At 35.3% G+C, this 27,007-nt stretch overlaps 1 protein-coding gene across 7 annotated transcripts in view; it reads right to left on the bottom strand.

Moving 5' to 3' along the window:
• Window positions 1-8,087: 8,087 nt before the first annotated feature.
• The window catches only part of LOC134540557 (TGF-beta receptor type-1), a 107,452-nt gene continuing 88,532 nt past the window's right edge, over window positions 8,088-27,007 (bottom strand). For 4 of the 7 annotated variants that reach the window (XM_063383389.1, XM_063383405.1, XM_063383420.1 and 1 more), the window contains exon 9: window positions 8,088-26,023. In XM_063383389.1, coding sequence (XP_063239459.1) covers window positions 25,892-26,023 — 132 coding nt within the window. In that variant the 3' untranslated portion in view covers window positions 8,088-25,891. Of the gene's footprint in view, window positions 26,045-27,007 lie in introns of all 7 variants that reach the window. The other 3 variants (XM_063383396.1, XM_063383382.1, XM_063383413.1) reach the window with 1 other exon arrangement.

The following is a 27,007-nucleotide window of genomic DNA, read 5'->3' as shown; positions in this document are numbered from 1 at the left end:
GCACAGCACAGGCTCGGTGTTGGGGGGTGTGTGACCTTCAACATGTGCAAAGCACCAGTTGTCTGCGAGCGTTCGTTCAGGCTAGATCATGTTTTAATGGAATCCTTTCGAGTGACTTGTTGCAAGCACTTCTCTATTGCAAATGATTGAACAGCAGTACACCATCAAATTTGGTGTTGGACCGGGGAAATCAGGTACGTGAGACGTTGGGCATGATTTGCCAAGTGTTCAAGGATGAAAGCATGTCATAAACTGCAGTTTTTGAGTGGCACAAGTTCTTCAAAGATGGCCGAGAGTGTGTGGAAGACAAGCCCTGCGTTGGACAGCTGTCAACGTCATCAACCGACAACATGCAATGTGTGCATGAAGTGCTGAATTCAGACCATCGGTTAAGTGTATGCATGGTCGCAGTTGAAATTGGCATTGAAAATTATCACTGAAACTTTTGTGATACGGAAGATCTGCACGAAACTCATCCCAAAGGTCTAGATGGACAACCAAACGCAGAGGCAAGCGTCTGCTTGCAAAGAACTTCTGCAACGCTGACGTCAGCCGGGGCTACGCCCCATGAGCCTAGTCAGTCTCCGTTTCCTCAACATTCCTCTCCCCTTCCCCGGCATTTGTACCGCCATGTACGTAGTCGTGTGTTTGAATTGCGCGCCACGAACTACCACAAGAGGGCGCTTAGAAGCAGTGCGGCGATCCCTAAAATTGCTATGTTAATATTAATTGTAAGCCTTTTTGTTGTTTTCATCCATCTTCGCCCCAGTGCTGTGTAGTTTACTTGTGTTTCTTTAATTTAAATAAGTTACCTTAAATAACTATAGACGTTGCCCGGGCGGACCCGAACAGGCACGGACTTGGACGAGGATAGGAATGCTTTTATATGAATTATCATTAAATAAGTAAATAGTAACAAACTTTCCATTGTCAGTAATTTTTATATATTTTTAATGTTTATCTGTAATTTACTCAACTTTCGCCGGGGCACGGAGTCGTAGAATACAGTAACGGTAATTGTGTTGGCGCGAAGGGCGCCATGTTGCCACCTGCGAGCGATGAGCTCAGCCCAGTCCATCTTCATCACTGACCGAGAGCAGACGCGCCAGCACCCCGGGGACCTCAACCTTTGTTCATCACTGACCAAGTAATTTCTGTATCGTTAATTCTTTTTAAATCGCTTTCGTTCGTCATCCTCGGGGCAGCTCTCGGTCAGCGGGCTGTTTAATTAATTAATTGTCTCAGTCGAGTTTTTCATCACCGTGTAATAAGTATACTTTGCAGTATGGCCACGTGTGTGGACCATGCCCTCACCTAAACCGATTCGTGCCTCAGGCTTTTTAACCGTGTAATGTGTAACGTGTAACGGGCGTGTAGAGAGACGTGTTAGTGAAATTAAATCTGGAGAATAAATATAAAGTGAGTACTTATTTAATCACGTGGTGAGTGAGTCTAGGAGTGTGGCGTGCCCGACGCCTAGAGCGGGCCAGGTCTGGGTAGCTAGGATAGAAAGGGCTGGTAACTCGTCCCCACTTGGGCTACGTCACGCCCTGAGTGAGAGACTCCGCCGGGTCCACGTGCCCTTCCACGTGGTGGCGCCCATAGTTAACATCTCGAAATCACCGGCAATGCGCGATCAGCCCTCAACGCATTGAAGACGCCCCAAACCCCTTATAGTCCCGACATGGAACCAGCAGACTTTTTCCTATTCCCAAATGTGAAATCCTCCCTCAAAGTACACCACCATGGGATGTCAAAGAAGCTTACACACGTACCCTTAAGGACCTTCCGGAATCCGCCTACCAGGAGCCTTTGAGTCGTGGAAAAGCAGCTGGCTAAAGTGTGTCGATGCTCAAGGGATGTACTTTGAAGACTTTTGAGGCACTGAAGCAATATCTGAAATAAATATATTAATCCTAAACTTTTCCCAATACTTTTTATATAAACCCTGTATATCTGAAATGCAACGTAAAATATTTAGGGTGATCTTGTATTTGAGGTATCTAGGTTGTACTAATTTGAAGATCGTAACAAAAGCCATCTTTCAGTGGAGACAATACAGGGTGAGTACAAATGATCAGTTTAATTTCAAAAAGTCATAAAAACTAAACAGTGCAGCAGATTTTCCTGTTAACTTTTTTTCAGTCAATAGAGGATCTCTCAAAAAAAATTTTTTTTTACAAGTTACAATGACTTAATATGTGCACCTCTCATTACGCTGTAAACATCAAGGCTGTATTCAAACTCGTCCCACACTTTATGCAATGTGTCGGTGGTAATGGACTCAACTGCCAATATGATTCGCTGTCTCAGATAGCGGCAGAGGTGGCACAAACACTTTGTCTTTGACAGAGAAAAAAAAATTGAATGGGGTTTAGTCCAGTGATTGCAGTGGCCACCTGCCCCACACCGCATGGTCGACACCTGCACAACCAAGGCATCTCCAGGTGAATGTGTGTTTAGATGTTTCCTTGCAGCCAAATGAAACGGTGCACTATCCTGTTGGAAGATGAAGTTATTTGAATCTTCTCCCAAGATTGCAGAAGCCACAAGGTAAGCACGTCAAGGTATGAATTTTATTTTCAATAAAAAAGAATGGCCCATAAATCTTTTCTCTTAACATGACACAGATTCACTTTCGGGATATTTCTCTCATGCTTGATGGGGACAAGAGAATTTCCCGTTCCCAAAAAATGCACATTGTGGCTATTCACATTGCCAGTCATGTGGAATGTGACCTCGTCACTGAAAATTAACCTCATGGGTAGGTTGTTGTCATCGATCCTTGCTAGCACCTTGGAGCAGAATGTGTAACGTGCACAATAATCATTTTGAGTGCCGTGGCCAACTGGAGTCTGCACAGTTTCATGCCCAAATGTTTACGCAAAATTTTTGATACCTTTGTTTGGGGCATCTGCAGTTCAAGACTTGTTTGCCTAGTTCATTTCCGTGGGCTACACAAAAATTTTTCCTTTGGTACGGGGGGGCTAACCACGTGTATTTTCTTTGCAAATGCATCCTTTTTTTTTTCAAATACCTTCATCCAGGCATAAATGGATGACTGGCTTGTTCATTTCGCTTAAAAATGTGTGCAAAATTCACATTGCACAACAGTTACCGACCCCCTTTCCACTAACTGAAGCATGCACCAACTCTCCTGCTATGCGGTAGGTGCCATTATAAACAATAGCTGCTTATAGCAGAGGCAACCTACAACAAACCAATCCCAAACATTTGCAAAAAAAAAAAAACCTTTCAGGTATTCTCTATTGGCAAAAAGATTTTTCAGGAAAATCATCTACACCGTTTAGTTTTTATGTTTTTTGAAAGTGTAATGATCATTTGATGCTCATTTGTGCCAGAGATAGTTCAAATGCATAGATAACCTGCTACATTAATATACATGCAGAATTTAATTAGACCTAATAAATAATTGAAACCCGCAATTCTGTAATCTTCATTATGGTTGTATAGTGCCTTCTTGCAAGAAAATTAGAAGACATTTTTAATGATTTTTTTGTCTTCAAATAGCAGACGTCTTCCGAACAAACTGATCCTGTAGAACGGTTTTTCATCTCCAAGGGAAGCAAAACCAATAAGTGGTGCTAAAATTTTAGTAAGCAGCCATTAGAAAGAAGATTGTCATGTTTCTAGAAAACAAATGATTTTATTGGCCCAAACAGTTTCAAGAAGCTTCTTCAGGGTGTTCATGCAAATTTGTTATAAATACTCTCCAACTTTCCCGTACTAAAATTAAAAATTTTCTGACTAAATATCCTTTACATAATTTACCTCCTTTGCAATTTTCTGAAATAAAGAAAATCCATTCTCCACCATCTTCGTAGCTGGCCTAGTTCTCCCTCCACTCTGTTTATTTTAAACACAACCTTGCATTCACCATTTAAAAAAAATGCTTTCAGTCTGGTAATGGCAGATAAACATTTTTCCCTGAAATTATTACTAGAGAATTTCCATGTGACTTTCCCCGGATAAGTAAAAGCCCTGACTTTCGCTGATCAATTACAACTACCTGATTTTTTCTGACTTTTCAGAATGTGGATGTCCCATATGTTACGAGAAGTTGTATAGAATATTTATTGAGATACGAATTAATTATATTGATGAATCTCTTTTGAGTAACACTATATTAAATAAATGCAAATACGAACAATAGTTCGTACAGAAGAGAGCATAAACATGGAATAATGCCAATTTACAGCAAGCTGCCAGAGTGAGCTTATTTTCAGTAGTTATTGTAGCAAAATAAAAATTTTTGTCAAAATATTTAAAAGTTTGCTGTTCATGTTAGTTCTGCACAAAATTTCACCACACACTGGTATACTCAAGTCTAGTTTTCAGCAAAAAATGCAAAGACTATAAGCAACAAAATACACATGAATTTCAGTACTTTTTATAACAAACAGTGCAATTTTTTTTTACTGAGATATTAATTTATTTCTGTAGATGTCTCTGGAATAAAACCTTACCATATGCGAAGGGAAAAAAAATTACTTCAGGTCTAAAACCAAAGCATTAACATTGAGCTGCACACAAGATGATGTGAAGAATAAAATTAGTGCCAAATGGCGGCGTGTCTGAACTGCTTTTCCTGTAGAAACAGACAGGTAAGCAAAATAAACCAGTACACGCATCCTACACCACCACAACTGCATTTTTCGTCTTTTTTTATTTGTTTTGTTTTTTCATATTGTGGCCTATCAATTAAGAATAATGACAATATAACCTTTACACTGTTGGAAAGTCAATATTTTTCAACTTTCATTGCATTTCATATATTTTTGTGGATATTATTTAGGAATCAAACAAGTTCTACACTATATGTACAGATGACAAAGTTCATACCACTAAAAATTTAAAAAATTGTAATAAATGTGCTATTAATTTAAATCAAAGAATATTATCGACTCAACACTATAATGACGGCATGCAACAGCAGATGTTCAGTTACATACAACCAAAACTAAAAAAAATTATAACAGTAACACAAGTACTCACCAACATGACAATCTATCATTAAAAATTCTTAGCACCAGTATATTTACGTATGTATGTGTGTATACATACATAAATTTCTTAATTCTTCTTGTAGTTGTAACAGGCCTGCCAAATTTATCCGGTTTCACGGATTTTAGGCCCTCAAACGGATTTTGGATTTTACTCAATTATCACAGCTTTTAACAAATGCAATTTTCATCATACCTGCACAAACTTTGTCGTTCATAAAACAAATACTGTTAATGGCGAAGAAACACAGCATTCTTTTGTTTCTGTGCATTTCTAAACAAAACTTTACCATAGACATGGACAACAAGAAAACTACTTTGAATAATGTGTAGAACTCTAGAGGTTAAGTACGTAACTATTGTCGAATGCATACAATTTCTGTTGACCGTCACTGAAATTGATTAAAGTCAAAGGTAAGTTTAAATATGTAAGTGACAAAATAGATGATTATTCCTATAGTATCTATGATTAATGCTTTTGTTTCAGAATTTTCTAACCATTTTGTTGTGTTGAATTTGTATCATTTCAGGACTTGGCGACATAAACTTGAATTAAATACTCGCAGCTCTTGTTACAATGAACAAAAAAGGCATTACCAGTTTGAACTTTGTTTTTAGCAGAAAGATACACGAGAATGGAAAAACCAACTAGAATGGATAAAGCCATGGAACAGTGGTTACCAGGCGATGACAGTGAGTAATTTGATGCTTAATATTGCCAGCGACAGGCTAAGGATCTGCGACATCACAGCAATACATAATGCCACAAAGAATTCAAAGGGGCATACAACAGAGTTCGCCCGTAATGAAAGAAAATAAAGGTGAGGTTATCAGTGACATGGCAAAATAACCTTTTTTGTGGTCACACAAAATGGATATGATTATTCAGCAACCATTAGCCTCTCGTGAGGAAGAAGACACTGTGGACACACTAGAAACTTCTCTCTTTACTATTTTAATTGATGAGTCTACTAACATAAAAGTTCACAGGATTTCAGTTTAAGTTTCTATGATTTTTTTACAGTATTTCTACTTTAAGTTTCCTTGATTTTCCAGTATTTTTTTGTGTTGAGTCCACGTTAAGTTGGAAACCAGTGGCAACCCTGTGTAATAATAATTGAACGGTTGATTCCAGTATTTTAACATCTGGTATTTTAAGTCGACACAATAGTTTATCTTATAAAGTTGTCACCTGGATGCCAAATGCTTCATGCCAAGATGACACACAAACAAAAACATGGAAACATGGTTGTTCATTAGTTAAACACAACTTTTACAAGAATCTCAACCACAGAAGATGGGCTATGTTGACATAGAGATAAAACATTGGAATATATACATGAATAACATTTATAGTGGGAAAAAAATGTGCCTTTTTACTTGAAATTATAGATGTGTTGTTTTGTAATGAATTAACTTCAAGGCAGATCAATATATTTCATGCAAAAAATACAAATATTCTTATAGACAGTAATTATTATGTAGTTTTGATATCAACACATTCAAAACCAGCAACAATATATTTAAATAAGTTTTTCCCATACTCCCATTTTGTGACAGTAGTGTAAAGAAAGTCTTTTCATCTTGGGTTGTGTTTTTAGTGTGCACAATTATTTTGCACATGTTAACACAAGTAAACAAGTTTTTTATTATTTATTAAGTTACATACTAAAAACAAATCTCTCTTGAAAAAGCCACAAACCCGAAAATCTACTTCAAAAACACCAAACTTGCATGCACTAAGGCAAGGTAGCATGTTCTGTGTGTGGCAGCAAAGAACTGAACAAGCATGTGTAGTGGGTAAAATAATAAAAAATATATAAAACTTAGACTTAATTTTATTTCTGCAGCAGTTTCATGAAACAGCTAACTTCTGAAACTGAAGCTGTCTTGCTAATGTATAATCTTTCCTCCAGTTCAAAAAATAGATTGACAGTCACAATGTTTGTACTTGGAAACTAGCAACATACAATAAAAACATCCTTAAAAACAGAAGGAACTGTTAGTTAACTAACAAAGATTTTTAATTTGGTACTTATCCATGAAATGATTTTGAGTTGTATTTTCATTACTATCAATTCAAATACTACTTTGTTTGTGTAAAGATTCAACGAAATACAATGGCTTTTCAAGAAACTTCTGTAATCCAACCAAAACATTATAACTTCATTTAACTAGCTCAGACAACAGTATGGTCGTAAATTTGAGACCAATAATAGTTTCCATTTTGTCTTTCTGATAGTGCTGAGATTTTAACAAAGTAAATTATGGTATATGAACTCAAAATATACCTCATTTGGCTGTTTGCATCCTACTATGAGGTTGATAATCACACTTTAATCATTAAAATTAGATCCAAATAAATTTTTGAATCTGAAACTCAGCTAAATAAATCCAAAGAACCGCTTGGAGCTAATCCATTGGACAAGAACAAGATAAAGGACTAGCACAAATTTCCTACCAATAAAGAACAAAATCATACGCACTATCATTAAGTTTCAACACCATGGAAACTTCCAAGAAATTTATATTAAATTTCAGCTGAGGCTACAACATGTCTACAATATTGGTGTTTGTTACAACTTACGAAGTCCTACAAAATGTGTATGAGATTTGTTTTTTGTTCATCAATCTTATCTGATTTGTACTATATTACCAGAAATTACAGCATTTGCATGTAACACTTATTCCCTAATCTACCTCAGGTTAGAAATAAAAAAAAAGACTTTTTTAAAAATATATGTATTGAAAACTTAAAAGCCATTCATAAAAAATGTTCTTGTGCAATTAACAATCTGATTAAACATTTTTAAAAAAGTCTGCGTTAAATGCATACTAAAAAGTTAGTAACTACCACATTTTCTTTACAGCACATATTTGACAACTACATAAATGGGAATAGCAAAATGGGTCTACAATCCCGCGATTAGTGATGTACCAATACAAAGCAAATTACTGCGGACAGCAGATAAATATTATTATTACAGTGCAGATAGCTCACACCAATACCAGTAATAATAATAATAAAAAAGTCTTCTATACACTACACACAAGTCCTGATTCTTTCTTTTTTCTTACTTTTTTTTACTGTTGTGGATAAATTTTCATCTGAAGATACCCTGTCACATATAACATATCCTTTACATAAACCCCAAGCACCAGAGCTTGTTAATGGCAATAAATTACAAATTGATTCCTCTAAAAATGGCAATCATAATCTCAAGAATAACTCAAAGCATTAAAATTATTAACAAAAATTAGAAAATGATTCATATAATTTAAAAAGTCACAAAATCATAATTTTTCAATTCCTACACACTTTCATACATATATGTATTATATCCATCATTTTGCATCTGCAAAATTTCCAATACCTTAACAAAAAAAAAAGCATTTCGAACATTACCATTGGTACACCACTATTAAAAGATCATCTTAGCTGCTACAAACATCATTACTTGATCACAACTAAAACTCTATAAATAGTTTCATACTTACAGTTTACAAATATCAAGTTAGCTTGTACTTTTTTTTGAAACCACCAACATAAAGCCATGCAACTCAGTTAAATAGTAATACTAACAACCCATTATGGATCACATTCTCAGCAACACAAAAAGGAAAAATATATTAAAAAAATTTAATATACATTTACATATATACTTTACATAACTCTAAATGTTGCTTCCATTTGTGTTACAGGTAAAAAGTGTCTTAGGAACTACAATACGTTGTCACTTTCAACTGTCAACTTTCTGCTGTTCCTTTCATAAGTCACAATTATTGTAATAAAGTATAAAAAAATTTAAGTGACATGCAAGAAGTCCATTACAATGAAAATCTAAACTTTGCTAATAAAAGTTGCAAAGTGTTGCTGATAGTACGAACACTGTCGCAAAACTGCATTAAAGTGAAACAGCAAAAACTATGTTAATAGGTCATACATACTTAACAGACGCTCTGTCTCTCTCACTTAACACCACGCTTGTCAATATAGTAAATGTATTTAAAAAATTATACTTTATAACAGTCATCATACAAAAAATCACATACATAACTTCTTCCCAATTGGTGGATGCTGAACAAGAAAAATGCTAATTGCAAATGAAACAGTTGTTCGTTTGGCAGAAGATTGCCACAGCCAGCTTTAAGATGCCTGATAGGAAGTTTTAGTTATGCACAAAGATTTATAGCAACTAAAGACAGCATTGCCAACATTTACACACAAATGTGTGCAAGAAGTATATATACCATGAATAGAAGCACATGTTAAGAACATTTTCAAATTAACATGTTTAAGCATTTTACTTTATAAATTGATCATTTATTTTTCAAAAGATTTAATTCATTTACACTGGCTCTCAAAGTTATTTTGAGTAACTTGAAATGAAACTGTGTTTCATGGGGAAAATTAATATTTAAACTGCCCACTTTGAGTAATATTACTTCTCATACTAGAGTCAAAAAAGGCAGAGTACTGCTCACGAAGACTTGCGTTCGGCCTAAGATCACTCTGTGGAAATAATTTATTGTACCCTTTAACACACATTATATTGTCACGCTGTAAAATTTTACGTGAAGAGTTTATTGAACTTGGTTTTGCACAGTGGTGCTTTGTGAGCCCGCTTATGTGCCTGATGCTTGCTTGCGACACTCGGGTGTTGTTTTTCTTTTGTCGCGGCGCGGTAGATTGCTAACGCTCTCTGTTTATCTGGGACGGTGGTGTGATTTGCCATCCGCGGCCTGGCCAGCTACGGGCGGTTTCCATATCATGGCCTGGAATCTCCGGGAGCGTTGGCCGCCCTGGTTGTTTTCGCTGCGTTGCTGTCTCTGCGCAGGCACGCTAGCCTGTCACGCGAGTGTCTGTGTAGCAATCTGGCGGCAGGAATGCCAGTCTGGCATGGCCGGTGGAGAGGGGATAGCATCAGTTGGCTGCATGGCGGATGTGTTGTGAAATTGCGGCCGGGGTTTTTGCTGTCGTGTAGAGTGTTCTCGACGTGATGACAATGTGAGGAGGAATTAATAAATGGGCCACCCAGAGTGAGCCCGAGGTGGTTCTTCTCCGTGACGTGTTTGGGGACTGTCGGAGCCTCCCTGGCGAGTAGCTGCGTGCTGCCGTTTGGAGAAGGTGGTGTAAGTAATGGCGAACTCATAATTAACTTTTCAACTTGAGTAAAATAAAGTATGTGGGTGTAATTTTAATAATGTTAGGATGGCTTAACTTTTTGTTTCTTTCCAGGAGTGCAGGCAGTTAGAATCCATTAATGTTAAATTTCTTTGGTTAATTTAGCCTAAGGATGGGTCGAGGTGTTTGTAAACATTAATCATATCATTTTAAAAGTTAATACTCATGCTAAGAAGAGGATAAATTATTGTTTATTTATTTCAAAAGAGTATTTATTTATTTATTTATTTATTTATTTATTTATGTGTTCGTCATAGTTTACCAGAAATAAACCTGAAACGATGAGGGATGAATAATACTTTTTTTTTTTCAGTCAACACCCTACACCCCCTGTCCCAAGGAGATTAGACATCCCTGTACCAGCTCTACTGCTACCCCACCCTCCTCCAATTTTTTTAAAAAATAATTTAGATATTTTATTATTTTTATTTTAGAGTGACAATTTGCAGATCTTGACTGAATCCGAGGGCCTTCCGCCACGATATTTTTAATTTAAGTTACCCTCACACAGCACGTGATACATAACTGAAGCAAGCATGTTATTTATTAAAGCAAAACAATGACTAATAATATTCAGTCCTCTAATATAATAAACACCACATATATTACAGACTATAGCCATGACATAAACATAAGCAACAACGAAAAAATAAATGTTTCAAATCTTACGAAAATGTAAGTATCAGCACTGGATTTGTTAAGGAAAATAGTCATTGATTTTGAACATGCAAGTAATGTTATTCATCATCCGTCATGAGTTGCGAGATTAAGGCCAAGTGCGGCCTCCATAATTCTTCGTGCATGCAGAGTGTCGTAGAATCATGCAGTTCTGTCGCAGTTAATACTTAACACAAATAAATTAAAGGTTCTCTCAGTGCACAAACTTATTACCATCACTTGATCCCCGCAGGTCAACTGCTAAATGACTTATCGCCAACCAACACAGGAATAGCTACCATCGTATTGTTAATGTCAATAGACTGTTTACTGAAGTTAAGTTACAAGCTGCGTTCTTTCAAAATGATCCTGAGAGAGAGTAGGCTGGCAAATTCACTGCCGACAATTCATGACATACTTGCTGCAGAAGATTCCGAAGTATGACATTCTGAAGTACATTACTCACATTATGGTTCTGGTAAAGTAACAGCATTCCTTGGAGGCCTCTTGCCTCACACCTTTGTGTGCCCGCTGCTAATTCAGACACCTCTATCATCTATCATGCTTCAATCACTGAACATGCTTTTTTCCAAACCACATCCCGCAGAATACTGCGGGCCATTTCACTGCTCGGCGAGCACGCGACACTCTCCACCTGCGACCTGTGGCCTATTTCATAAAACTACAAGTCTACAAGTTACAAGTAACTTTGCTAGTAACTTGTAAAAACTTTGATAATGTTGTTTCCTACAAGTTACAAGTTAATTTTACAAGTAAATAAATGTTTTTGTTTCATAAAAAAACTTGTAGCTTGCAAGCATTTGTAACTTGTGAGAAATTGCTACTAGTGTCAATACATAGGTAGAATATTGTGCAAGTCCAATTATATTAGTTGTAAATCATTAACAAGTCTATGCTTGTGTATAGAATGATATTATAACATCTTAGAATACATTGGATATTATTATATTTACCGATCATGATGAAGATGATATAGATATTGAGGTTATGAGGCGACCACGCAATTTTAGAGAGAGAGTGAACATGGGACTTGGCACAGTATTTGAATATAACGAAAGGTTCCGCACGAGTGCTATTAAACTGGAGGAGCTAGTACAAGATATAGGTCATCTATTGGATCACCCTACACGAAGAAATAAATCGTTATCTGCAAGGCAACAAATATTTGTCTCCCTACATTTTTATCAGCATACACTTCGCAACTATAACCTGCAAATTCGTTACATAATCAAAACACGAACAATAAACAGCTGACTCGTAAACTTGTAGGTATGTGTTACAAGTGCACCAACTTCTACAAGTCAAGCAACTTTCTTTGTGAAACACTTCAGATTCACACTTGTAAGAAATTCCCTTGTAACTTGTAACTAGTAACTTGTAGACTTGTAGTTTTATGAAATAGGCCACTGGTAGGGACTAACTGTCTCGCACAAAATCGCCTCACTCCCAACTTTGCCGATGCACTACGCTCCGGTTGCCTTCCTGACATCAGACTCTCTTACCTACGTCACTCTCTGAGTAAGCCGATGCACTTCAGGTCCGTGAATCAAAAGGACAACACGTTAAATATATTAATACAACTAAACTGGCCAAAAAAACTATTTAATTACTGAATCATAATCCAGAACCAAAAAATTTGATATCTTGTCAATACATTGTCTTTGAGTATTGGCAAACAAAGTTCATCTGTAAGGTCGACTCACAAAAAAAAATTTAACACATGTAACTTAAGCCCTTTCACTCTTTTGGTTGCATTACCTTAAGTTTAATTTATGATGATGAATGCAAAATGGTAAAAACACAAATGTCCAAGTAAATACACATCCATGCAACTAAAATAAAGTTTATATTTAACTGCGCTATTAAAATTTATTGATGCAAAATTTTGACGAAACTAAGACCCATGGAAAAAAAATGTTCATTAAAATTCTTACTCTTTGCAAACTGATACAACCCTGTTAATTTTATTAGTGACAAAATTTAGCATTTAACAAAATATTTAGCCTCTAGTTAGTAATTATAGCAATGTCCATTCTCAGCCACATTAGAATCAAAAATCTTCCCAACCAATTTCACCTCAAGAACCCAAATAAGCAACACTGTTATGTTTTTATATCAGCAGATAGGCTTCCTCATTAATAATTAGTACTGTATTAACTGCCTTATGAGACAAGATTTTTATGCATTTTATATATAAGTTGCTACTTATCTTCTATGACAGATATTGTTATTGAGGTCTTCTAGAGGATAAGCCCCTCATGTAAGCCCATGTATCTCCCTATCACCCTCTATGTACCCCTCCATCTTCACTACTTTTCGCTGTGCCATCATATGCACGAAAATCACCCCAAGGGGTGAAACACAATCAAGCCAGTTCCACGCGCACCTAAGTAAAATGACATAATGAGTATTGTGACCTTTTAGGTTTTCCGCCCGAAGGGTCTTATGATTTCTGCAGACATTGTCAAAACATCACGATAAAATTTTATTATATTATTTAAGTAAATTTCACACGAGCCGAACGCACCCGAAACTGAAAACTATCTATCACCCCTCATTTTGCCTCATGTCTTACATCATTTAGGCCTGTGCGAATATTTGAACTTTCGAATATCAAAATGAATAGTTTAATATTCATATGTGATTCAATTTCGAATACTAATACTTTGAAAAAAAAAATATTCAGTCATTTACAAATACGGGTGTATGGAATCTAAAATGTCTGGAAAAATTTCGGAATCACAGAAGATTTTCTCGTTGGGCAGGGACAAGATTTGTATAGGATTTTGGTAATGTTGAAAGGGTTATTAATGTGGAATTTTTTTGCTAAATTACCAACACCCACGTTAGCACAAAAATTACGGAGAAAAGAGTCGGGCAGGTCGTTAAAAATAGATTAGAACTGACCGCATACTGATAAGGATAAACACATGTCCGTGTTCACGTGTTCGTGTCCGTAGTAATCAAAACCCTGCAAGGGTGTTAAAGTTGACAGTTTTCAGATGAGAGGGTAGAAACACTGCATGCCAGCTTTGTGATTAGTTTCATTCATAACGGGGGAAGGCGGCGGTGAAGAGAAAAAAAAAAACTTGTATAGATCTCGTGGAAAACATCTGGTCGCATACTCACAGCAAAGACTCCTAAAGCCTAACAATGTACAATGATGACTTTTTCTGGTGGATAATAATATAAAGTGCATGACAGACTGATACAGGCGCACCCAAGACTGACACCCACACTCCTACCGCAGTGACAGCTCAGGAGCCCTGGTGGTCCAAAAAAAATTCACAATGAAAGGGGGTGGAGGGAGGGGGACTTCACCTCTTTTATCATGCACACATACGCTGGACAGAAAAAGAGAGGAACATTCTAAGCAGCTACTCTGTTCCTCCACTTTAGTTAAAACAAGCCAAAAAATAAAATCCATAAATGTTATTTTTTGTTAATATAAATAAGGACTAATTATCACATAGTGAAAAATTCAAACAAACAAGTTTTAAATTTTTTTAGACCTACATCATATTTAACTATAGATTAAAACTGCTTACTGCACTTTTTTTTAAAACCCACCTTTCTTGAAGTTTCTTCACACATACTGTAATTGCCTTACATATTTGCTTTGCACTGTTTATTATAAAAAAAAATTTTTGCAGATCCTATTATGATTACTATGAAAAATAATTATTTATATTTTTCTTTCAAAATATTAATATTTCACCAAAATCTTACATATAGTAATTGTAGCTAACTTTACCTAACCAAACATTCACTTTACTATTATTTATCTAATTTTCCAGAAGCCACTACGCTACACATTTACTTTTTCTTTCAATATGTTATTATATGATATATAAAAAGAATTTTAAGTGAAATTCTAATTCTTACTATTCAAATTCAATATTCGTATTCGAGAATAATTTTATATTCGTATTCGAATCACTCTAAAGAAAACTGATATTCACACAGGCCTAATCATGATGAATATTTATTTGCTTTGTCAATAATGAAAAGCTTTCCTTCTTATACGCTGTGTCATTGTTAAAGATAAAAATTTACAATTTTATTTTTTTGGCCATTTAAGTGTTACTTATTTTATTTTTTATAAATTCTGTTTAGTCGTAAAGTTTGCATATTATTCCTCGCCGACCCCGAGAAAAAGTACAGGGTACTCTGACTTGGTCCCTCGTTCTTGCCACGTTCCCTACCAACACAGCAGCAGAGTGGTTTTAGATGGCTCAAGTACTTCTGCAAAATTGGCCTTCCGGGTAAACAGTCCCCTATGAGCATGCGGTGTCAGCCGGTAACGCCCCAACAGCACCCCACACCACTACGAGCCAGGTCAGCCAGGCGTCGGCTGCCAACAGCTACCCATCCTGGCCGTACACTCTAACGCAGTAGGGAGGGAATGAAGCGGCGGCCTGGCTAGCCGAGGAGAGCAGCCCTGCCACCTAGTGCGCGGCCGAGTGCACCAGCTGTGTCCCTGCCAGGGCCATCGTGAGGCCCGACCCTACTAGAGAAGCCTATCTGGAAGCAGCTAGCTAAGCCACCTGCCACCCAGTTGACACCCAGGCCACCTATGCCACTACCTCTCCGGCCACCGGTACGAGGCAAGAGCTTCCTCTCTGAGCCCACGGCTGTCGCATCCTCGGAGGGAGTCAGAGGTGGGCAACAACTTACGTGACCCATGGTACATTGATTTCTTTATTTTTTTTTGTGACTTTTCTCACTATCCTTACTCCTGACCTGTAGACACCCTGACATGTCTGCTACTGGAGCGGCCATGTGGCGATAGCAGTAGGGAATAAGGTGTGAGGATCGCCCGAAAAACTGTTAAGTATTGTTTCACCATACATCTAACAGCGTGCCAAGACACTAAGAGCGCAGTGGAACTACAGTAAGTTCAAGTCTCGTTTCCCACACTGGCAACATCACAATCCCGAGCAAGTGTTTCATGCGGCTTTGTATGCTCTTTCACACAGAGGTGCCCACATCATCGTAACGCTCATCTCACTATACCTTAATATCCCCCAGACCTCAGTGAGGCGGCACTTTTGTCCCTGAAGTGTGGAGTCCGCACACCCAGCGGTGCTTATGCTTCTGTAGCAAGAAGGTTGATAAAAACAGACATTATTATAACGGGCTGAATAGTTTTAGACTGTTTTCTACTCTTGTATCTAAACTTGAAACCTACATCATGTGTTGGTGTTCTGTAACAACATGCTTTACTTTATTGTAACAGTCCTGCCAACTTCCAGACACACCCATCAGTAATCAAATTTAAGCATACTATAAAACATGCATATAACAAAAATTATAAAGTTCATGCCAAATAATTAGACTCTACAAAATTAACAATCACTCCATTCAGTAATGAGCTAATCCATCCAATATATAATTTAAAAATTATACATAACATTTAAAAACCTAAAATCAGTTTCAGAGATACAATAATAAGTACTTACAAAAGATTTACCTTCTTACTACAGAGGTACATGAGCGAGATTTATTGTACTAAAAGGTGACATCACAGAATATCACTTAGTTTCTCTGTTTTCGTAGTAAAGAATGAAACTCCGTAGTTACTAACTGGACGTCTACGTCAGTAATGATAACAAAACTAAATAATACTTGGCAGCACTGATATGGTCTTCTTTTCAGTCCCACAAAATATGACAGCACGGTAGTTTAAACCGAGATCCCCTGTTTTGTTTATAAATCTGCTGGTCAACAAGTCAGGGCACCAACCCTTCTCATTTCGCCTCATGTCTTACATCATAGTGCAGATATATTACCTTTTCAATAATGAAAAATTGTCCTCCTTATATTCTGTGCCATTGTTAAAGACAAAAATTTAGTTTCTATTTTTAGGTCATTTTCATTGTTAAAACATGAGATTTCATTATTATTTACTAGCTGTGCCCGCGACTTCGTCCGCGTGGAATAGTGTTTTTGGGTAGCATTTTTAATTATTTAGGCTAATTATTTTACAAATAAGACACACACGTATAAATACTTTAATGAGCTATTTGCAGTGTTTCACTGCAAAGAGCTTATTAAATTATTTAAGTATATAAGTATATAAGGTATTAAGTATTAATATGAGTTTATTTTAGTACATTTTTATAAACTACGTTTTTTTGTTTTCCCATCTATTGCCAAAACATAAAGATTTTGCGGATTTGATACACGTGAGCATGCCACATAGAGTTGCCCATGTGAAAAACATTTTTTTTTTCTAAATGAAATCCTGCAACTTTAAGCATCTGTCCTTGAGCTTTATTAATTGTTATTGCAAATGATGCTTTCAGGGGAAACTGCACTCTTTTAAATTGAAATGGCAAATCAGTCGGAATTATTGGAATACAGGATATCAAAACATTTTCTCCTTTCACCATTCCAGTCATGATTGTAGCTTTTATAATGTTGTGCCCCAGATGTGTAATTTGTAGCCGTGTACCATTACATAGCCTTGGCGCGTCAATATTTCTCATTAATAGGACTGGAACACCAACTTTCAGCCTCAACTTATGGGAAGACACTCTTGATAATTCTAAAGAGTTGAGAAACTCAGAAAAGCTCGAATATTTTCGCTCTTGTCGCAAACTTATAAAACATTCACATAAACCTTACATATTTCCATACAAACCTTCATCCCCTATTCCCTAATGTTATTTTACATCCTTGAGGTAAAACTTGTACAAACTCTGAATGTCATATTTATTAATACTGAATCAACAGTTTAAAAAAAATGTTTCAAGCTTCTAGCTCTAATGATGACGATACTTCCATACCACTTTTCATCCCCCCCTTTCAACCCCTTACAACCATTTTTTCGCATTAAAAAGTAGCCTATGCCCTTTCTCAGGCTCTAGACTATCTGTGTACCAAATTTCATTTAAATCGGTTCAGTAGTTTTGGCGTGAAAGCGCGACAGACAGACAGACAGACACAGTTACTTTCGCATTTATAATAGTAGTAAGGATGAATTCTGTTTATTCATAAAGATTGGATACTATTCAAAAAAATATGACCCTCAAATGTTTCATAATACATTTTTTACAAATACAGTGTCATTTTGACTGGTACGTGACGCACTTTTACAATATAATACCAGTAATTAATTTGTAATAAGAGTATCTTCAAGTATTTGTGTGTACCAATGTCGTAATGCAAATATGTTTTTTTCTAAAAACAAGAAATTTAAAAAAAAATTCCATTGTTTTAGTACATATATTTTGGTACAAACTTCATGCTAAATAAATTACATTCATTGAATTTATAAATTAGAAGATTATGATTTTGTTACTTAAGTTAAGTTTTCATTCAAAATGCTGATTATTTTGAGATTTTAGTTTTTTTTTTCGGTGCTTCATGGTGTATTAACTTCCATTTAAGTGTTTATAGTGCATTGACATGCTTTTCGTAGTTATTTCGGTTTCATCGCAATTCACCATATAATCTTGTCACTAGTGATTGTACATACTGTAAATAGAAAAATACACTCAATAAATAATAGTTTAAAAAAATTAAAAAACACTCTTTTATAGAAAATCCAACTAAAAAAAATAGAAAATTAATTTTAATAAATTTGAATTAATAATAGTGTAAAATAAAAAAAGTATTTTATTTTAAAAAAAGCATGGGGTGCATGGTGTCAATAGTTATAAATATTTTATCGACAGATATGAGTAGAAGGATTATAATTTTGATAATTTCTTAAAAAGCTTTTTTTTTAAAATACTTTTTATACTTATACTTTTAAAACGCTTTTTTTAAATAACTTTTTTTTTTATTTTACATTATTTTTAATTCAAATTTATTAAAAAAAAATTTCTATTTTCTAGTTGGATTTTCTATAAAAGCGTGTTTTTTAGTTTTTTAAACTATTATTTATTTTCTACATTTTAGTTTGGTTTATTTATAAAAGCATGTTTTTTAATTTTTTTTAAACTGTTATTTGTTCTACTCTACTATTAATTCCGTGATAACTATAAGTAACTGTAATTATTTTCCAAATTATTAATGTGTACAGCTGTATTGATAGTCAAATCTTGATTTTAGAAGTCATTCAAAGATTTTAACGTTATCAATATATACAGTGAGACTTAATGGTATAAGGTTATTGACGAACAAGTGATATCGCCCAGTCTTACATACTGTACGAAATTAATGCTGTGAAGCAGAAAGGACGGGAGTTACGGATTAATTATTACGTGAAGCGTTCCACATTTATGTAACAGGAATTTTGGGGAGGATAAGGATTGAGAAAGGATGAGGAAAGGACCTTCTCAATGAGAGTGTATAGAATATGTGAGAAAAATTCGGATAGCCGCCTGGACTGGGATTCGAACCCAGAGCCTTCCGATGACATGTCGGCTGCTCTACCATCGGGCGCTCGATGTACGATAAATATGGAACAAAGCGCCCCACGCTTTTTTCACAATAATACTAGTATTTTTCATTCATTATTGTTTTAAGCTTATTTTAAAAATTATTTTTCACTTTTTAGTTTGATGTGCTTTAAAAGCGTGTTTATTAGTTTTTTTTAAACCATATTTATTTTTCACTTTTTAGTTTGAATAGAAGGACTGGCGAAGTCCCAGACAAATTACGGTTGGATTTACGGCACCAATCCCAAAATTTGTTTCTTTAAAAAAAAAAAAAAAAAAAAAATTCAGCTGTGGACAGTATTAGAACCCACGACCGGTGAATCCGTGGGTTGACGTCATCAAAGACCCACGCCTTAATCCGCTCGGCCAACAAACCAACTGTCAAGGATATATTGTAATAATACTAATACCCCGAGTGCTCGAGCTGGAAAATAGGTAGACGGTACGCATGCGCCAACTGCACGGTTGTCTCACTTACTCTCACACAGAGGCTGGGTGAGGAAATTATTTAATCCTGTCGATCCTAAACAGGATAAGATAAACTTATTAAATTAGTGTATTGTCACTGGTCCTCGATAAGTGTACGAAGTTTAGATTAAAACTGTCCGTTTAAAGTGGGTCAAAATCGAGTGCAAAGGAGTCGGTTGCAAACATACAAACAAACATACAGGTGAAGCTAATATAAAATGTGTAAAAATGAATTTAAAACTGTCTTATGCCTTGAAACGAATACCATGCCCCACCCTACAAAGAAGTGAACGACACTGCTTGATTTGCTGCAGTAGTCCATCTGCAGCGACTTCATAACTTTCTGTGGGTGCTGACTGTGAAATTATTAAATCATATTTTACGAGTAAGTACTTATTAATACCAATCTTGGTAAAGTGTATATTCTGTGTTTCTGAAAAACTCTCTCTGGTTTCTTCACCTTATAAAACAAAATAAAAACAGATAATACTAAAATGTTTAAAGCTCTATCAGGAATACCTGCTGGGTTAGCAAATAAAAATCCTTTACATACAAAATAAGAGCTCAAATAAAATTACCACCCTTCCCTCCCTCGCAAGTGGATAATAAAATTGCTCAACATACTTGAACACAATGAGTTGGTTGATCAAAACAAAGTAAATGTTCATTCTTCCTGATTGAATGCACATAAAAAGCTGACTAAAGACAAAAAAATTCACATGATAAAATCATCAAAGACATACCTATGCAGGGGCTCAGCATGTGTGAGCCTTCACTGGCACGCAAACAACTGTTTCAATTACAAATGATACACAGTATGATAAAACAGACAGAGTAGTCAACCCAAAAAAGTCTCCCGCATCACTGTGTGGCAGATTAACATGAGAAATATCAATAACCAGAAAGTAAATAAACATATTTTAAAGAACACATTCATCAATAACTAAGTTTGAAAAAACTATTTATGGAAAAAAAATTGAAAATTACTACCTACTTTTTGTTAGCACTCAGTCTTGGCAAGAATGGCAGTTGATGACTTATTGCATATTTGAGGTAATATGGACTAACTCACATTATATATGATCACTGTCTAAATAAGTAAGTGTAAAAAAATTATATTTCTTATATACTAAGAGCACATTCACTTTGCTGGAAAAAAAAATGTCAAACACAAACGTAAACATGACACAAAAATTAGGTAACAAGTACGTAACTCAAGCATTGTAAAATCTACTTGAGAGCATTACGTAATGAGAGGATGGAATCAGTGTCTTGTGTGTGTTTGAGCTGACTATTACTTTGAAGTTGACTACCCCGTGCATTTTGAGTTTCCACATTCGCAGAGCCACCTCTATCGAGAATAAAACTTTCAGCTCTCTGGCTAGGATTAAACTACTTTATCAAAGGGGACAACATGTGGATATCTGACAACTTCTTTTCATCATTCATCTGCCACAAATATAATTTCGTTAAAAAAGTTGTACTTAAACGCAAGTCCACGTGACGTTAGAAAATACACACAGGTATTTTTTAAAAATGTATGCTCACTATTGTAATATGCAAGCGTTGTTGCATCTCTAACTGTAGCTACTGTTAATACTCCATGAATATTTTTACGAATGTTTCATATTCATACTTAAAACATATAATTAAAAAAATGGGGACAGAAAAGTACCTTATTTCTTCGCACAATCACCACATCATCGTACTTACCTACATTGAGTTTCATTAATGTTAAAAAAAATTTTCATCACAATATTCGCTGGTAAAAATGCCCGATTTAAAAATTGTAAAAAGAATGTATTAATGCATGTACAATGAAATGCCATTGCAAAGTACATAACCTTACTTTAAAGTTAAAAAAGTTAAAAGGATTTCTCATTTAAAAGTCATATTTTCAGATTCCAACAAGAAGTTTTACATTCAGTAACAGTTCAGTTCAAAGTACTGTATATACTCACAGAGGGGTCACTCCTGCGTATGGGTAGCACCTGTAATTTTTTGTCATGAAAGTCTAACATTTTTACCATAAACTTCACCCTTGAATATGGGTTACACCATATACAGTTATTCCTCTACAGTAGAATTTCATAGATACAAGTGAGGACTCTGTGTTCCGTCCTCAGTTTATTAGCACGTAAGAAATATGGCATTGGTGTTAACCCTCTGTCATTCTTCATTTACTTTCGGTACTACTTTATGGAATGGGGTGAGGTGGCCATCCTGAACTCACTTCTTCCTCCCCCTACTCTTGACTCCTCCTATTTCCACACTATATAATTTAAAAAAAGACAAATTTTATAACAATGTTTCCCACAAACCTATTGTATTCTAATTTTTTACCCATCCCCTTCCCCTAGAGAGGAAAGGCAGCACGCTACTCTTTCTTGTCAGTCCCACTTACAAAAACTAGCATGTACCATTAGTCAGCAAGAAACTTATGCGTGGGCTGGAAGAATATGAAAGTTGCACTTCAAAACACCAACGATAGCTGCAGATTTGTCATGGAATGTTGCGGTTGAAATTTCTCACAAAGAAACATTGTTTTGGGGTACAGTTAGGTCATAAAAACCTGTCACGATAGGCTGCCAGTTCAAGGGCATTTACAGTGATGGGCAAGCAAAGGGGGACCAACAACACTGCTACAGATTGGGTCACACACACTCTTGAAATGCACACACACAAACTCTGGTTGGTTTACTTCTAGATTATCTCCTTCTCCAGCTAAACGCCAGTGCAGCAGATAGACACCAAACATGTCACTTGCCCGATGCCGGCCGGTCGAGAGGGCGGGCGGCAAACGTAATATAACATATAGGCGCAATTACTGATGCTTTACACACACTGCTGGGATATTTGAATGAAAAAATATACAGTAGAACACTGTTATAATGTTCTTCAAGGGGGCATTAGGGAAAAAAAAAACATTATAAGCAAGCAATATAAATTTAGCACTTGTCAGTGTTTGAACTTTTTACCAATTGATTCTGCAAGCTATATAAAAAAAATTTAATTTAAAACTGATTGATACCTCGATTCTCGAATTTTATTAACCAAGCAAACAATTTTTTCAACTTTGTCATGCTTCCAGCTTCTATTTTATTTGTCTTTAAAGACACACTGTCACATTTCTGTGAAATGATTCACGATTTGTGCCGAAGATGATGAAATAAAGTAAACTCTTTATCAGCAATAGAAAACACTTTGTTTTTAACTCTTGTCATTGCAGATTAGTTAGCAAATATTATAGGACTATGTACGAACATCTGATAAAACACATTAGAATGGCAAGGAATGGAAGGATTTGTAATTTTTTTTCCATCAAGACAAGGGTGCCAACAGACACATAACTACGAACATTATTTACCTTCGATATATTGAATATCCAGCATTAGCCAGGATTCTACTGTACCTAACAGTAAAACTCATTCAAGACTTTCCCGCACAATACGATATCCTGTCTAATATGATCAAATGTTTTGGTCCTGCCATTTTCTCCCCAAGATGTACGTTATTATTTCCCATTTACGAATTTACCCAAAAAACTTCATTTACTGTATAAAAAAATGTTTTTTTTTTTAAGTTACAATCCTTTATTCAATAAGTTATCGCCATTTAATGATTTAATTAACAGAAATATAAAATTGTCCGATGTTTAAATTCTTTTTCAAACACGTTTTAAAGCATTATAACCTTTATCTGTTCTGTCGCCGCTGTGTAGCGCACATGAAAATGTATCCAGCACTGGTTGGCATCATGTTTGGTTACAGTGATGCATGTATAGAGAGGCACGCACGTAGTCAGATATCGATAGCTAGCCGATCGCATGCAGCGCACGCTGTCTGGTGCCAAGTAAACTATATTTGATAGCCCATCATCTTTTATGGTTAGTATGTACGTACTACGATGACGATAGACATGGGTTTTGGGTACGCTACGTTGGTTACGTCACACATTCAGGCCACAGTTTTCGTTGTCAATATATTTTAAGTTGGTAATAAATATATTTTTGTTTTGCAGTTTCTATTTACTAGTAATATGGTATCAACCAAACGTGGGATAAATGCAAAATTAGAATATATTTTCTATGTGTAAATTCTCTTTCAGAAAATTTTTTAAAAACCACTTTAATTTGTATTTTTACTTTGTTTTCATTTAACCATATATACAAGTTTAATTAATGTTTTCAATTATCAATTAAAACTATTTGTTGTTTTACATGTTTAGAGGCTAGTTATGATAAGAAAATGTTACCATCTGTCACTTTATTCGTGTATCCTTTTAACTAACTAAGGAGAAAACATTTTCCTTTTCCATTATAAGAAGTTTTCGAACCTAAAACATTTTTTTGATGACAGTCCCTTGAAAATCCTCTTAACAGAGTTTTAATTTGAGGTTATATTTATCAAAAAAAACTTAACCAGCTAATTATCCATGCATGCATTCATCCATACAGTGCAATATTATTTTTTTCATTTGGAGAAAAAATTTTTTAAAGGGTTCACCCTAATTTTTTCTAAAAAAAAAAAGACGGGGGTAGGGCCACAAATGTGCTACCCATAAACATGGTACTTTAAAGTATGTTGCAACACGAAGTCACTGCAACTGTACCAAACAGTCTCCCAGATCCCACAGGTCACAGCACGTCCAGTACATCCGTCAACATGAGGCTAATAAGCTTTGACTTTCTGCATTACTAGTGTTTTCTCACGTGATCAATAGCAATGTTAAATGAAGCACAGCAAAGTAAATATTGTCAAAAAAAAATTATGATACAAATTTAATTTCAATTAAAAATTTGTTTTATACTAAAATTCTAAACAAAATGAGTAAAAAATTTTCCTATAAAAGCTAATGTAAAGTAAAAATTAAAAATGAATTTTAAATGTCAAAATGTCACAAAAAACATTGGACGACTTTACCAAAGACTAGTAAATGTAAGCATGTTCTAAACACGCCACAGATATATTTTTAATCAAAATTGTTTTTCTCATTTTTAATATGCACATATGCTGAAATGAAGATTAGTTTCATAAATGAGGTAGTAGTATCGATAAAACTAAAAAAATTACTAATATCAAAATTAACTAAAAATATATTTATTTGACTTTATGTTTTCAAAGCTCTATCCATCCCTAGTTAATAGTAATAGTTTATTCAGAGATAACCACAAACTGACATCCTACAGAAGTGTACGATTACCAGTTTCTAAAACAGCTGCCTGATAACACAAGCAAGATACGTAACAACTAACACGTCAAAAACTATCTAATTAATGCCCATTACAATGTTTTGACACTGACTCTCTGATCTTGGCAGTGAACAAAATTTTGTAAAAGAAACTTTTAGCTATCTATGGAATTGTCAAAAGTGACAATAATAAATTATATCTAATGGAATGGGTTGCAAATACATATTTAAAAAAACGTTTCTTTTTCTTTACCTTACAGAGCCTGTTTGTGATTGTAAATAGAGTAATATGTAGAAAATAGCTACCAATTGTTCTATATGCACCACTGATTGACAAAAAAATTTTACAAACTTGTCTTGAAAAGCATTGTATTCCAAACAGTACTTCTACTAAGTACTACACTGAAGTTCATAACGAGAAAAGTCTTAACATTAAGTTCCAACCGTATAAAATATATTTCAGTAAAATTTAAGTTTTAAAATATTCAGTAATTTTTTTGGGCTTTCAAACTTTCCCTACAATTAGAGATTTTTTGAGATGCTAGTGTTAGTGACTTTTGCTACTCAGTAGAAACTATGTTCAAGATTTTCAAATGTTAATATGTAATATTTCAAACATAATCCGACAATCTGTGCATTCTATCAAAAAGTTTTAAAAAGAACTGCAAAATGTCTGTGAAAATGTTATTTTTGCGCTGTGTAAGACTCTACAATGTGTGATGATCGTGCGATGAAATACGGCACCAACAAACTTTCCAACACAAAAAAACACCATGACTAGTGAAAGAATAGTCCATATCTAACAACACAATGAGCTGCGCCTTTCACTGTACATCACAAAAAAAAAAAAAAAACGGGGCGTTGTACACAAAATCAGTACAATACTCGTAAACTTCAGGTAAATGGCTTTGCGATCAGGTAGTTGGCAGCTGGGCAAAGCTGCGACTGGATTCACTTCAGAGCCTGAGCTTCAAGTCCTCCGATGCGCCGAGGTTGGCGAGCGTCTTCTTGATGCGGAGCGCCGTCAGCCGGGCTGCCGCGTTATGGTACCAGCACTCCTTCATCACCTTCGACATGGAGTGTAGCACCTGCAACGACAAGCACACCGCCTACTCGCGAGCGTAATAGGAATATCCCCAACGCCCAGGCCCACTACAAAATTGCAATTACTAAAGATAGTAAAAAAGCGTGCATGTACTTATGTACATACGTTACATGCGTTTATTTGGCATGACTAAATAAAGCATAAAGTTAACTTAAAAAAAAGAACAGCTAACACAGCGTTTGTCATATCAAAGAGAACCAACAAAGTGGTAAATAAGTATCATAGGCACAATGTATGTTCTAGCACATACTCTCTGCTAGTACATAGAGACAAGATTATATGGTGAATTGAGATAAAATCTAAATAATAACGAAAAGCGAGTAAATACACCGCATAACACCGAAATGCAAGTTATATCAAGGAATTAAGCAGCATTTAACCAAAAATTAATGAAAATCATTTTAAAAAAATAATCTCTCAATGTTTTAAATTCCAGGACTGACATTATTTCCACTCAAAAATTGTACCAAAGTGCAGAGATAAAAAAAATTAATTTAATTTGTTTTACTGTGCATTTCTTATTGAATCACTTTTAAACCACAAATGCTCACCAACTTATTTTTGACGTGACAACGTCTAATAAATCGATGAACGCCGGCTGCACGCACGAAAAAGTGTCCCATTACGCACATTTACTCATTACGCTGTGTCCTGTTAGCTCATTGTACGCTTGCGCCGTATCTATCTCTCTTCCACTCGATTGGAACAACCATCGATTTGACTTTTTCGAGGCACATTAAACTTGAAACACTCCCATTCGTTTCCTACTTTTCCTATCATCGTCCTATCCTTAACAGAATAACACAGACTGAAAGAAGTTAAATAGCAAACATGTATAAAAGTTATAGTTAAAATAATCTCTTCGTTAAAGTAATAAACATATTTGAATTAATGAGTGCAAATAAAAGTAAATTTATCAATTAAATTGTAGATTTAATTTCACTCCTTTTTTGTATCCATACAAAAT

This window comes from Bacillus rossius, chromosome 1 (genome assembly GCF_032445375.1).
Source record: "Bacillus rossius redtenbacheri isolate Brsri chromosome 1, Brsri_v3, whole genome shotgun sequence".
Lineage (NCBI taxonomy): Eukaryota > Metazoa > Arthropoda > Insecta > Phasmatodea > Bacillidae > Bacillus > Bacillus rossius.
This window is presented reverse-complemented; position numbering and strand designations above follow the sequence as displayed.